Source organism: Schistocerca americana, chromosome 8 (assembly GCF_021461395.2).
Source record: "Schistocerca americana isolate TAMUIC-IGC-003095 chromosome 8, iqSchAmer2.1, whole genome shotgun sequence".
Taxonomy (NCBI): Eukaryota; Metazoa; Arthropoda; class Insecta; order Orthoptera; family Acrididae; genus Schistocerca; species Schistocerca americana.
This window is the reverse complement of record NC_060126.1, coordinates 39,013,915-39,027,756: the sequence shown is the minus strand read 5'-3', so window position 1 is coordinate 39,027,756 and position 13,842 is coordinate 39,013,915. Positions and strand designations below refer to the sequence as shown.

General features: G+C 47.1%; 1 protein-coding gene across 1 annotated transcript in view; it reads right to left on the bottom strand.

Moving 5' to 3' along the window:
• Positions 1–12,517, bottom strand: part of LOC124544976 (coagulation factor X) — a 102,723-nt gene extending 90,206 nt beyond the window's left edge. Inside the window, exons 1-2 of the mRNA XM_047123724.1 lie at positions 12,218–12,517; positions 777–970 (exon numbers count right to left, since the gene is read on the bottom strand). Coding sequence (XP_046979680.1) covers positions 777–970; positions 12,218–12,517 — 494 coding nt within the window. The remainder of the gene's footprint in view (positions 1–776; positions 971–12,217) is intronic.
• Between the last annotated feature and the right edge of the window lie 1,325 nt (positions 12,518–13,842).

The following is a 13,842-nucleotide window of genomic DNA, read 5'->3' as shown; positions in this document are numbered from 1 at the left end:
CTGTTCATTGAATCCATCTCAGGATCTGTGTCCGGCGGTGAAGGAATCCAAAAGGGACACGAGGTAACACGATCTCTTCATTCGAATTGGTGAACGTAGCCCACCACATGCAGCAATTCGCAAAGGACTTGTGCTGCTACCAAGTCCACCAGAGAAATGTCTCATGGCAGGAAATTCCGAGTCTCGTCCCAATTAGTTAATCGGTTATTTAGGAAGTCGTAGGACACACGGGGTTGGAAGACTAGCTAGGTACCCTGGAGGTGTTGTTCAAGTTTATTAGAAGACAGAAAACTCTGCTCTTTTTCCAAAGGAAAATTGCAGTGAGATATTTCAAAGTGTCTAATCCTGCCTTTTGACTTTAGACTGCTATCACGTATCACTGATTCTGTGGGGGATGCTACATGGCGTAGCGACATGTACACTGGTGGTAGCTGTTGGTGTTTGTGAGGCACGACGGTGCGGGCCATCTGGTTGGCTGGTTGATTTGTTTGGGGGAGGGAACCAAACGGCGAGGTCATCGGTCCCATTGGACTGGGGAAGGATGGGGAAGGAAATCGACCGTGCCCTTTCAAAGCAAACATCCAGATATTTGCCAGAAGCGATTTAGGGAAATCGCGGAAAACCTAAATCAGGACGGCAGCCCGTGGGTTTGAATCGTCATCCTTCCGAATGCGAGTCCAGTGTCCTAACCACTGCGCCACCTCCCTCGGTACCACCGATGTTAGTGTAGTGTAGTGTAGTGTAGTGCAGTGTAGAGTGGAGTAGAGTGGAGTTACCTAGTGCGGTGCGTGGTGCACGAGTCTGAGCAGTCGGACCAGCGGCTCCAGCGGCCGAACAGGCGGCTGTTGTAGCCGCGCAGGCCGCGCGTCACGCGCACCACGAACACCGTGGACGCCGCCCCCGCCGCCCCCGCCGCCCCCGGCCTCGGCCGCCGACGCCCCCCGCGCCCCGCCTGCGGCCGCGTCGAAACCTGCGGACACCGACCACCGGCTCAGCATTCACACTCTCCGCCACTCACCACGTCTGCACAATATTAGAAGAGTCCTGAACAACATTCAGGAGCAGGGTTTTCGTGCCCGTATGGGGCGATATATTTACATGTGACATGAAAACATTGTTATCTGCTGATCATATATACGAGGGTAGCTTAATTATTATCCGCATAGCAGTTATAAAATTTTATTGTAATCAAATACGAAACTTACAAGAACATCATTTTTCGACACAGTCTCCTTGTGTTGCAATGCTCTTGGTCCATCGTTGTAATTGCTTCCTGATGCCCTCGTAAAAGAAGGTTCTCGGTTGAGCCAGGAATGCACCGCTTCTTTCACTGCTTCGTCCGAGGCAAATCGACGGCCCCTTAATGCCTCTTCCAGTGGACCAAACAAGTCATAGTCAGAAGAGGCAAGATCGGGAATGTATAGAGGATGATCTAGTTCTTCAAATTTGAGTTTCTGGAGCGTTTCAACAGTGTGGGCAGCACTATGCGGACGAGCATTGTCGTGCAACAACACAACACCTTTTGACAGCAATCCTCGGAGTTTGCTTCGAACTGCAGGCTTTAGCCTGGCAGTAAGCATCTCACTGTAACGTACACTGTTTATTATTGTGCCCCTTTCCCCATAATGTTCCAGTACAGGACCTTGTGGGTCCCAAAACACCGTAAGCCTCTGTTTTCCTGCGGACGGTTGTGTCTTGAACTTTTTCTTGCACAGAGAATTTGCATGTTTCCATTCAATAGTCTGCCATTTACTCTCCGGCTCGTAATGATGGGTCTATGTTTCGTCATCAGTACTGATCCTGTCTAAAAAGTTGTCCCCTTCGTTACCATAGCGATCCAAGTGTTTTTTGCAGATGTCCATGCACGTTTGTTTATGCAACTGCGTGAGTTGTTTTGGGACCCATCTTGCACAAACTTTGTGAAACCCAAGTCTGTTGTGGATGGTTTCGTAGGCAGAACCGTGACTAATTTGCAGACGATGTGCCACTTCGTCAATAGTTAATCATATGTCTAAGACAATCATTTCACGTGAACGCTCAATGGTTTCTTCATTTGTGGCGGTAAACGGTCGTCCGGCTCCTTCATCGTGCGTAACACTTGTACGACCATTTCGGAATTTTTCAATCCATTCGTAGACACTCCGTTTTGGCAGAACACTGTTACTGTACTGTACTGAAAGTCTTCGATGAATTTCGGCCCCTGATACGCCTTCCGACCACAAAAAACGGATCACTGAACGTTTCTCTATTTTGGTGGAAATAGACAGCGGAGCAGCCATGATTAACAGCACGACAGCCATAACGAAACTAACCTAGCAGCTTGAAAATTGCCAAGATAGAACAACAAATAAACAAGGCATGCGTTATCAACGTACAACGACAGTACTACCAAAATAAACGAAAATATAACTAAATTGCGGTAATAATTGACTTACCTTCGTATATTCACATAGTAAAACCTGTGTTTAAATTTCTAGATTCTGTGCTTTCCCACCATTTACGTTATTTTCTCTTAGTCCCATATTCCTCCAATAAGTCTTTTTCTGACGCTAAAAATGTTTGAGCGTATAAAAACAAATTTTATTGCTTTTTGCATAACGCTCACTGCCCATCCAGTGAGCGCAATTGGATTTCAATTCACAGTTCAGGAAGGTAAGGGGACATTACATTTAACTCTGTAAAGTTGGTGAGATGTACTTTCACTGCACAGAAAGATACAGGAGCTACAAGTGCTGCAGAACACAGCCTCGTTGCGAGCGTTGGACGTCCTGTACTTCACTAAGATCGCTGAATACCACTCCTTCTCCAGGGACTTATACCATTCCTTCGTACGTCTAGAACCCGGCACGTCTGCAACCTCGGGACGTATAACGGGAACAAAGATCCAGCGGCCCTTGTGGCTGCTAAGTGATAGAGACCACTTATTTCAAAGTCATCATCATTCAGCAACTCCAAGCCATAATTATGTCGATAACCATCAATCAGCTGCCGTCACGCCACACTGACCAATGCCTGGATAGCTGACGCCATGCCTTGAAGTCACATATTCAGATAAAAGCCGACTGACAACATACACTTGAGGTTTACGAAGATGCGCAAACATAGCCACCTGGGAACAGGGAGGGTGACTTTCGTTCCGTAGGAAGATAAGACTCCCGAGGCGGAACTCTCGCCACGGATATCCTTGTTAATGGGAGCGCTTACACATTTAGTACATGCGAAGACGAAAAAAACGACGCACCAGGTAGCAATTATTCGAATGCGACGAAAATCGGTAGATACGATTTACATAAGAGAAAAACAAATGATTACACTTTTAGAAAAACTGGATGATTTATTCAAGGCAAAGAGTTTCACAGATTGAACGTTGGTTCATCTCTGGCCATTCTGCAGTAAGTTATTGGGCTTGGCATTGACTGACAAAGCTGTTGGATGTCATCCTGAAAGATATCGCGCCAAATTTTGTCGAATTGGCGCGGTAGATCGTCAAAATACCGGGCTGGTTGGAGGATCCTCACCGTAATGCACGAAACGTTCTCAGCTCGGGAAACATTCCTCGACCTTGGTGGCCAAGGTAGCGTATCGGAAATTCCAAGACAGGGCATAGAGACTCTCGCTTTGGGTGGCCGGCATTATGTTGCTGAAATGTAAGCCCAAGGATGGCTTGCCATGAAGGTCAACACACGTTACGTACAATATTGTGGACTGCAAAGGTGCCGCAGATGACAACAAAAGGGGTCTTGCTATGAAAATAAATTGCACCCCAGACCATCACCCCTGAATGTCCGGCGATATGTCCGCAGCTCGTGGTCTAGTGGCTAGCGTTGCTGCCTCTGGATCACAGAGTCCCGGGTTCGACTTCCGGCCGGATTGGGGGATTTTCTCTGTCCGGGGACTGGGTGTTTGTGTTGTCCTCATCATTTCATCATAATCATCATCATCATCATCATCGTCGTCGTTCGTAATAGTGGCTAGATTGGACTGCGTAAAAAATTGGATAGTGTAAAAATTGGGACTTTGTGTAGGCGCTGATGACTCAACAGCTGAGCGCCCCCCAAACAAAACATCATGGGGCGATATGGCGGGCGACGGTCAGGGCGTCCCTGGACAAATCTTCGGGCTGGAATCTCTTTGACTGGAGTAGAACTGCCTTCAGCGATGCGTCTCGTTTCGAACTGAGTCCAGACGACCAGCGAAGACGCGTCCAGAGAAGCGCCGGACAGCGATGGGATACAAACTTGACCGTCACCTGCTACACAGTCGGACAACCAGGAGAGATGGTATGGGATGACATTTCTTTCCATAGCAAGAACCTTCGGTTGTCATCTGCGGTACCTTTACAGCCCAGCGGCACGTCGACGATATTCTATGCCCTGTCTTGTTGTCCTTCATTGCAAGCCATTTTGGGCTTCAATGTCAATAAGATAGTGTCCGCCCACATAGGCGAGAGTCTTCGTGCTTCCCGAACCCTACCTTGGCCAGCAAGGTCGCCGAATCTCACCGAAAATGAGAACGTTTGAAGCATTATGAGGTGGGTCTTACAACCGGATTAGGATTTTGACGATCTAACGCGCCATTTGGACAGAATTTGCCGCGATATCGCTCGAGACGACATCCAGCAACTCTGTCAGTCAAAGCGAAGCCGAATAACAGCTTACGTAAGAGCAGAGGTGGACCTAAGCGTTATTGACTTGTTCAATTTGCGAAGGTCTTCCTGTTGAATAAACCGTCCAGCGTTTCTAAAATTGTAAACATTTGTCTGTCTGTGCATGTAGTCACATCTACCGATTTCCGTCTCATTTGAATAATTCCTTCGGAGTGCGTCGCCCTCTTTCTTTATCTCAGAGTGTATTTTTGTGGTGTCACCGCCAGACACCACACTTGTTAGGTGGTAGCCTTTAAATCGGCCGCGGTCCGTTAGTATACGTCGGACCCGCGTGTCGCCACTGTCAGTGATGACAGACCGAGCGCCGCCACACGGCCGGTCTAGTCTAGAGAGACTCACTAGCACTCGCCCCAGTTGTACAGCCGACTTTGCTAGCGATGGTTCACTGCCTACATACGCTCTCATTTGCAGAGACGATAGTTTAGCATAGCCTTCAGCTACGTCATTTGCTACGACCTGTCCGCAGCTCGTGGTCGTGCGGTAGCGTTCTCGCATCCTGCGCCCGGGTTCCCGGGTTCGATTCCCGGCGGGGTCAGGGATTTTTCTCTGCCTCGTGATGACTGGGTGTTGTGTGCTGTCCTTAGGTTAGTTATGTTTAAGTAGTTCTAAGTTCTAGGGGACGAATGACCACAGATGTTAAGTCCCACAGTGCTCAGAGCCATTTGAGCCTTGCTACGACCTAGCAAGGCGCCATATTCGTAATTAGAATGAATTCTGAACAGACAATAATGTGAATCATGTACCGTCAAGAGCGACATTCATCATTAATGGATTAAAGTTAAGTATCAAACTAATTTCTTCCGCTTTCTGAATTCTCATTCCTTGTCATGTTCCAGACCTCACGTCAGTATAGTCGTTCCCTCCTCACGCCAGCCTGCGTGAGCTAAAACGCGTGCATTTCGGCCTCCATTAGTAACTCGGTGTTGGCTCTTCTGCCAACACAACAATTTTATCACTCAATTGACCGGCAGCTTCATTCCTTTCTTGGTTATTGAAGCTTATTGGCAATGCCCGGAATTTGTAGGTGTGTAATGTTTCTTTCATTACGAAGCACGCATTGTTAACAAATAATAAAATCCAATAGATATATAAATTTATGAACATAGTAACTCTTCTCGAAAGAAGGATCCCAGATTGATGAACAGTTCTCAAGAATCGGTCGAACGAGCAAAGCACGCAGAAGTGCCGAAAGACGACGTGGCAGAGACTCGACTAATGTCTGAAGTAGTGCTGGAGGGAATTTACACCATGAATCCAGCACAGCTGTCCATAAACCCGTAAGAGTACGATGGGGTGGAGATCTCTTCTGAACAGCACATTGCAAGGCATCCCAGATACGCTGAATAATGTTCATGTCCGGGGAGTTTGGTAGCCAGCGGAAGTGTTTAAACCCAGAAGACTATTCCTGCAGCGAGTATGTATCAATTCTGGACGTGCTGGGTGTCGCAATGTCCTGCTGGAATTGCCCAATGCGCAATGAACATGAATGGATACAGCTGATCAGACAGGATGCTCCTTACGTGTCACATGCCAGAGTCGTATCTAGACGTATCAAGGGTCCAATATAATTCCAATTGCACACGCTCCACACCATTACAGAGCCTCCACCAGATTGAACAGTCCCCTACTGACATGCAGAGTCCATGCATTCATGAGGTTGTCTCTATACCCGTACGCGTCCATCCACTCAACACAATTTCAAACGAAACTAGTCCGACCAGGCAACATGTTTACGGTCATCAACGGCCCGATGTCGGTGTTGACGGGCCCAGGCGAGGTTTAAAGCTTGATGTCATGAAGTCATTGAGGGTACACGAGTGGGCCTTCCGCTCCGAAAGTCCATATCGATCATGTTTTGTTGAATGGTTCGTACGCTGATACTTGTTGATGGCCCAGCAATCAAATCTGCAACAATTTGCGGAATGTTTGCTCTTCTGTCACGTTGAACGATTTTCTTCAGTCGTCGTTGGTCCCGTTGTTGCAGGAGCTTTTTCCGGCCGCGGCGATATCGGAGATTTGATGTTTTACCGGATTCCTGATATTCACGGTACACTCGTGAAATGGTCGTACAGGAAAATCCCCACTTCATCGCCACCTCGGAGATGCTGTGTCCCATCGCTCGTGCGCCGACTATAACACCTCGTTCAAACTCACTTAAATCTTGATACCCTGCCGTTGTAGCACCAGTAACCGATCTGCCAACTGCGCCAGACACTTGTCTTACATAGGGGTTGCCGACCACAGCGTCGTATTGTGACTGTTTACATATCACTATATTCGAATAAGCATGCCTATACCAGTTTCTTTGGCGCTTCAGTGTATATGTTCATTCCACTTAAGATCGCTCTGGATATTTTACTGTGGTTTCCAGCATTTTTTCATCAGTATTGTAGCTGTAAAGTAGCGGATTTCTTTTGCTATGTACGCGCAATGTGTTACATTTATTTACGTTCAGGATCCGCTGCCTGATCGTGTACCATCCAGAAATCCTCTGCAGGTCCTTCTGCAAATAATTACTGTGTTCTGGTGTTGATGCTTTGTTGTAGACAACCGCATCATCTGCGAACTACCTACTAGCTCATTTATATGCATTGTAAACCGTAGCTGCACCATCATATTTTCTCGGGGTACTCCACAAATTACCTTTACCTCTACGGATTTTGTTCCGTTAAGAGCGACGTGTTGAGTTTTATCTGTAGGGAAGTCTTGAATCCAGTCGTATATGTGCTCCGATACTCTTAACCTCGTATTATTTTATTTCATGGTACTGCGGGACGGTGACAAATGCCTTCCTGAAGTCAAGGAACACGGCATCAACCTGAGGGCCGATTTCTGCAACGCTGTGGACCTCATGGAAGAACACAGCGAGCTGAGTTAGCAAGATCTCTGTTCGCGGAATCCACGTTCATTTTTATAGAAAAGATGTTCATTCTCTAAAAACATCGTAAACATGAGCACAAAACATGTTCCATAATTTTGCCACAGACTGGCGTCAACGATATAGGTCTATAATTACGTGCATGTGTCCTACGACCCTTCTTGAAAACGGAAATGACCTGCGCTTTTTCCCAGTCGCTAGGTACCCTTCGTTGCTCCAGCGACTTACGATAAACTGCTGCTGGAAGGGGAGCAAGTTCTTTCGCATAATCTCTATGGAATCTCGCAGCTATCTCATCTGGTCCTGATGCCTTTCCACTACAAACTGATTGTACTTGTTTCTCTGTACCACGATCAGTTACGTCAACATTTGACATTTCGGAGTTCTTACGATGATTGAAAGCAGGGGCCGTATCACGATCTTCCGCCGTGAAACAGTTTCAGAAGACCGAAATCAGTATTTCTGAATTCCCTTTGTCATTTTCCGTTTCGGTACCAGTGTGGTCATTGACTGACAGAAAAGATCGTTTAGAATCGCTTACCGATTTTGTATAATACCAAAATCTCTTACGGTTTTTAGTCAGATCTGATGACAAAATTTTACTTTCAGTCACTGAACGCTTCCCTCATTGCTCTCCTTACGATCATTTTCGCTTCGTTTATCATTTGCTTGTCAGCTAGGTTTTGGATTCTCTTTAATCTGTCATTGAGGTCTCTTTGTTTACGTAGCAGTTTTGTGACACGGCTCTTAAGCCACGGTGGGTGTTCGCCATCCTTCACGGCCTCGCTCGGAACGTACTTGCGTAACGCATACTGGGAGATGCATTTGAATTTTTTCCATTTGTACTCCACATCTTCGTACCTTGCACTGAATATTTGTTGTTGACTACTCAGATACCCTGTAATTTGTATCCTGCCACTCTTCCTTAGAAAAATATTTTCCTACCTTTCTTAACATTCCTCGTAATACGCGTAGTCGTAGATGCTACCACAGCCTTTTGATCATTGACGCCCTCCTCTACTTTGCCCTCCCCTCTGGCACCAGTTTTGATCGCGTGACTCCCCAGATCTACAGCCCGAAAGTCGAAGTAACCCCCTATTGCAACGCCATGGTCAGGAAAGTTATTCACGAAATTCTGCAAGTTCTTTGTGAAGCGCAGTACCACTAAAGCTCCGCGCACTCCCCGCCATTACCAAACTGACGACTACTTTATGCCTCGGGATGTGTCCTACGAACTGATCCCTTCTTTTAATCAAGTTATGCCATATATTTATTTCACCAAATTCGATTGAGAATCTCATCATCAGTTACCCGGCCTAACCATCTACCTAACGTTCATAATTTTTCTGTAGTACCAAATTTCAAAAGCTTCTGTCTTCTTCTTGTCTATCATTTCCATACAAAGCGACGTTCCGCACACATACCTTGAGAAGATATTCCTTACACTGGAATCTATTTTAGACGTTAACAAATTCCTTTTTTTCAGAAATGTTTTACTTGCTATAGCCAGTCTGGATTTAATATCCTCTTTACATCGGCCGTGATCAGTTTATTTGCTGTTCAAATAGCAGAACTCACCTACTGAGTTTAGTGTCTCGTTCTCTAATCTAATTTTCTCAGTATCTTCTGCTTTAATTTGACTACATTCGATTACCTTTGTTTTACTTTTGTTGTTGATGCTTATCTTATAATCTCTTGACAAGACACTATCCATACCATTTACTGCTCTTCCAAGTCACTTGCTGTCTCTGAAGGAATTACCGTCGGCAAATCTCAAAGTTTTTATTTCTTCTCCCTGAAATTTAATTCCCTCTCCAAATTTCTGCTTGTTTTCCTTTACTGCCTGCTCAATGTACAGATGAAATAACATCAGGTGTAGACTACAAACCGGCCCCGTTACCTTCTCAAATACTGCTTCCCTTAATGTCCTTCGATTGTTATATACTGCTGTCTGATTTCTCTACAATCTGTAAATAAACTTTAGTTCCCTGTATTTAATCCCTGCTACATTCAGAATTTAAAAGAATGAGTTCCAGTCAACGTTTATCAAATGCCTTCTCTATAGCTAAGACTGTTATAAACATGGGTTTTACTTTCTTTAGTCTAAGTTAAGTCATAGGATCTGCATTGCTTCACGTGTCTCTAATTTCTTCTAGAATCTAAACTGTTCTTCCCCGAGGTCGGTTTCTTCGTTTTTCCATTCTTCTTCAAACATATCGTGTCAGTATTTTTCAGCCATAACTTAATGAACTGATGAACCAGTAATAATCATATCCAAATGCCTTCTTTGGAATGAACTGATGAACCAGTAATAATCATATCCAAATGCCTTCTTTGGAATTTGAGGTACATCCTTCTCAAGTTCTGAGAGTATTTCTCCTGCCTTCTGCACGTTGTACACCAAGTGGAATAGTTTTATCATGGCTGGCTCTCCCAAAGATGCCAATAATACTGAGCGAATGTCATCTACTACAGGGACCTTGTTCTGAGTTCGGTCTTTCGCTGCTCTGTCAAATTCTTCTTGCACAACTATATCTCCCATCTCATCTTTATTTACTTCTTCTTTCCTTTGAAAAATATTGCCTCCAAATCCACTTCCCCTTTATATTTTCGTTCAAACTTTCAGCTTTCACTTCTTTCCTTGGCACTGTGCTGCCATTTGATCTCTTGATCTTCAAACTGCTGCATCTATTTTCTCCAAAGGTCTCTCCAATTTTCCTAATCATGCGTCCCTGTACAGCTTTGCATTTGTCCTCTTAGCTATTCCTACTCAGCCATCTGTCAGTCTCATTTGTGGAGTTACAGTTTGTTTTCTAATTTTAACGAAATAGATAATTATGTAAATGGGCTGCCATATTTTTCGTGAGAAGGTGTATCACACTCTATAGTACTAAACGGCTAACCCAGTTCGTGGTCCGTGGTGGATGTCAAGCTGCCTATCTAACGGCTTCCAGGGGCAACAAAAATTTTTGATTTGCAGTATTATTACTGACCGAATTCAAAAATTTAAATGCTGTCACAATCTACTCATTAAGAGGTGTAACCTCACGTTAGACGTTTAGCACAGTGTGTACGTCTCGAAGCAGTGTAACTCAATGTGTGCATATACTGAGATAATATGTGTGTCCAGACGAGAAGACGACCGACCTTTTCAAGCACGTACTGACCTCCACGTATTTTCATTTTAATGGAGAATACTATGAACAAACAGGAGTCGCAATGGGGAGCCCACTCTCGCCTGTGGTCGCGAATTTCTATATGGAGTACTTCGAGGAGAAGGCTTTGGCGTCATCCAAATGGAAAACTACTTGTTTTCTACGTTATGTGGATGACACGTTCGTGATCTGGCCCCATGAAAGGGACAAGCTCCTAGACTTCCTTACACACCTGAAATCCATACATCCGAACATCAAATTCACTATGGAGACCGAAGCAGAAGGAATATTAGCATTCCTGGACCTCATAGTCACAAGAAGAGCGGATGGCACCCTGTGCCACGGAGTATACAGGAAGAAAACGCACACCGACCAGTATTTGCAAGCGGATAACTGCCACCATCCTGTGCAGAGGAATGGGGTGCTGAAAACACTGTTGCACAGGGCGCGCACCATCTCTGACGCAGAGAGTCTGCCCCAAGAGCTGGAACACCTCAAAACTGTATTCCGGAAAAACGGGTACTCGGAATCGCAGATCAGACGCGCTCTCCACTCCATCTCTACATTACGTGTGGAGACGGAAGAAGTCAGAAAGAAAGAGATAGCCACTTCCTATGTACCGCATACTGGCGCACTGTCGGGGAAAATAGGACGAATATTGAGGAAACACCGAGTAGGAACTGTCTTTTGCCCACCAAATAAAACACGAGCATTATTGCGAAGTGTCAAAGACGATCTCGGTTTGCGGAAGGCCGGAATATACCAGATTCCGTGTCAGTGTGGGAAGATTTATATTGGACAGACAGCGCGCCATCGAAGATCGTTGCCGAGAACATCAGAGGCACACTCAACTTGGGTACCCCAACAAGTCGACGGTCGCAGAGCACTGTTTGTCCGAAAATCACGAAATTGACCACCAACATACCAGGGTCTTGGCATAGACATGTAAATACTGGGACAGCGTCGTTAGAGAGGCTATCGAAATTCGTACCAGGGACGGACTCACCGACCGAGATTGCGGCTACGTCAGCAGGGCATGGGAACCAGCATTGAGTCTAATTAAAAAGACGCTCAGCAAAGGAAACGAACGGGCGACTAGGGCGGACGAGGCAATTACACCGACGCCACCACAAACGCCGACGCCAGCGCCTCAGCGACCGCTGACGCACGGGCGCGGACCGCGGAGAGAACGCCTCGCGAGGGGAGGGGATTTAAGACGGCCGCCCGCCCTCAGGAGCTCACTACGCGCGGTGCTGCTCGAGATGTCGATGAGAGAGGTGCCTTACCATGCGAAGGGTGTCGTCCGTCGGGGCCAGCTCAGGCGACTGAGCTGATCTCGGTGGCGGTCCCTTCCGGCCCCCCACCTGTGACGAACCGGCTACCGACTCCCGACTACGGCAAGGATGACTCTTTTACTTCTGACTTGGACTCTCGTGACCGAGCGTTCATTCTTATGAACAAACTCGGTCACGGGGGCTCCTACCTTGGCGGAGAAGACGATGAAGCGGTCATACTCGCCTTCTGTAATATTCGGAAGGCTGCTGCACTACCGAACACGAGGCAGCAAGAGTCGGGTGTGCCACCGAGAGCCTCGCCGGTCGCATTGCGAGAGTTTGCTGGCCCGGCGGCCTCGGCGGGTGTTGCGCCGCGGGACTCGACCATTCGAGAGGTCGATGTGCCCGCGGTTGCCCCTCTGGCCGCAGAGACACAGGGAGAGCCCGTGCCTGCGCTAGTTGATGCTCCGTCCTGCGCTGGGGGAAACCCCGCGGTCTGGACGGGGGCACAGTCAGCTGCAGGGGCCTCCGCGATGGAAGCCATCGAACTGCCGGACGCAAATCTTGCTGACAAGGGAACCTCCCCATCGCACCCCCCTCAGATTTAATTATAAGTTGGCACAGTGGATAGGCCTTGAAAAACTGAACACAGATCAATCGAGAAAACTGGAAGAAGTTGTGTGGAACTATGAAAAAATAAGCAAAATATACAAACTGAGTAGTCCATGCGCAAGATAGACAACATCAAGGATAGTGTAAGCTCAGGAGCTCCGTGGTCCTGTGGTTAGCGTCAGCAGCTGCGGAACGAGAGGTCCTTCGTTCAATTCTTCCCTCGAACGAAAAGTTTAATTTTTTATTTTCAGACAATTATTATCTGTACGTCCGTTCGTGCGATGCGATCACTTTTTTGGGAGTGATTATCACATCCACAAGAAAACCTAAATCGGGCAAGGTAGAAGAATCTTTTTACCCATTCGCCAAGTGCACAAGTTAGGTGGGTCGAGAACATATTCCTGTCATGTGACGCACATACCGTCACCAGTGTCGTATAGACGTGTTTTTCTATGGATGAATCGGTTGACCTATGACCTTGCGATCAAATGTTTTCGGTTCCCATTGGAGAGGCACGTTCTTTCGTCTACTAATCGCACGGTTTTGCGGTGCGGTCGCAAAACACAGATACTAAACTTATGACAGTGAACAGAGACGTCAATGAACGAACGGACAGATCATAACTTTGCGAAAATAAAGAAAGTAAACTTTTTACTCGAGGGAAGACTTGAACGAAGGACCTCTCGTTGCTCAGCTGCTCACGCTAACCACGGGAGCACGGCGCTCCTGAGCTCGCACTATCCTTGATGTTGCTTATCTTTGCGCATGGACTAGTCAGTTTGTATATTTTGCTTATTTTTTCATACTTCCACACAACTTCTTCCTGTTTTCTCGATTGATCTGTGTTCAGTTTTTCGAGCCCTATCCACTGTGTCAACTTATGATTAAATCTGAGGGGGGTGCGATGGGGAGGTTCCCTTGTGAGGCGATTGCCGAGGCAGAGCGTCGCGACGTCGACCCTGACTATGCGCGCGCGCCCAGAAACCGCCGGGCTGTGACGCACGACGATTCCGACAACTCCTCCCGCGAGGCCGCGGAAGAAGGCATCTAGGGCCTCCCGCGCCTCCACCACAGAGGCTGTGACGACGGTCGCGGGCTCCTCCCGGAGCACCGCCAAGCCGAAACCGACAACGAAGAGGCAGCGACCCCATCGTTCGCCTGCTGCCTCCCGGCATCCTGATGCGGACGGCTCTGTTGCCCCACCCAGGTGGCACACCGCCAGGGCTGCTGCGCTGCAGCAAACGCAACCGCTGCCGA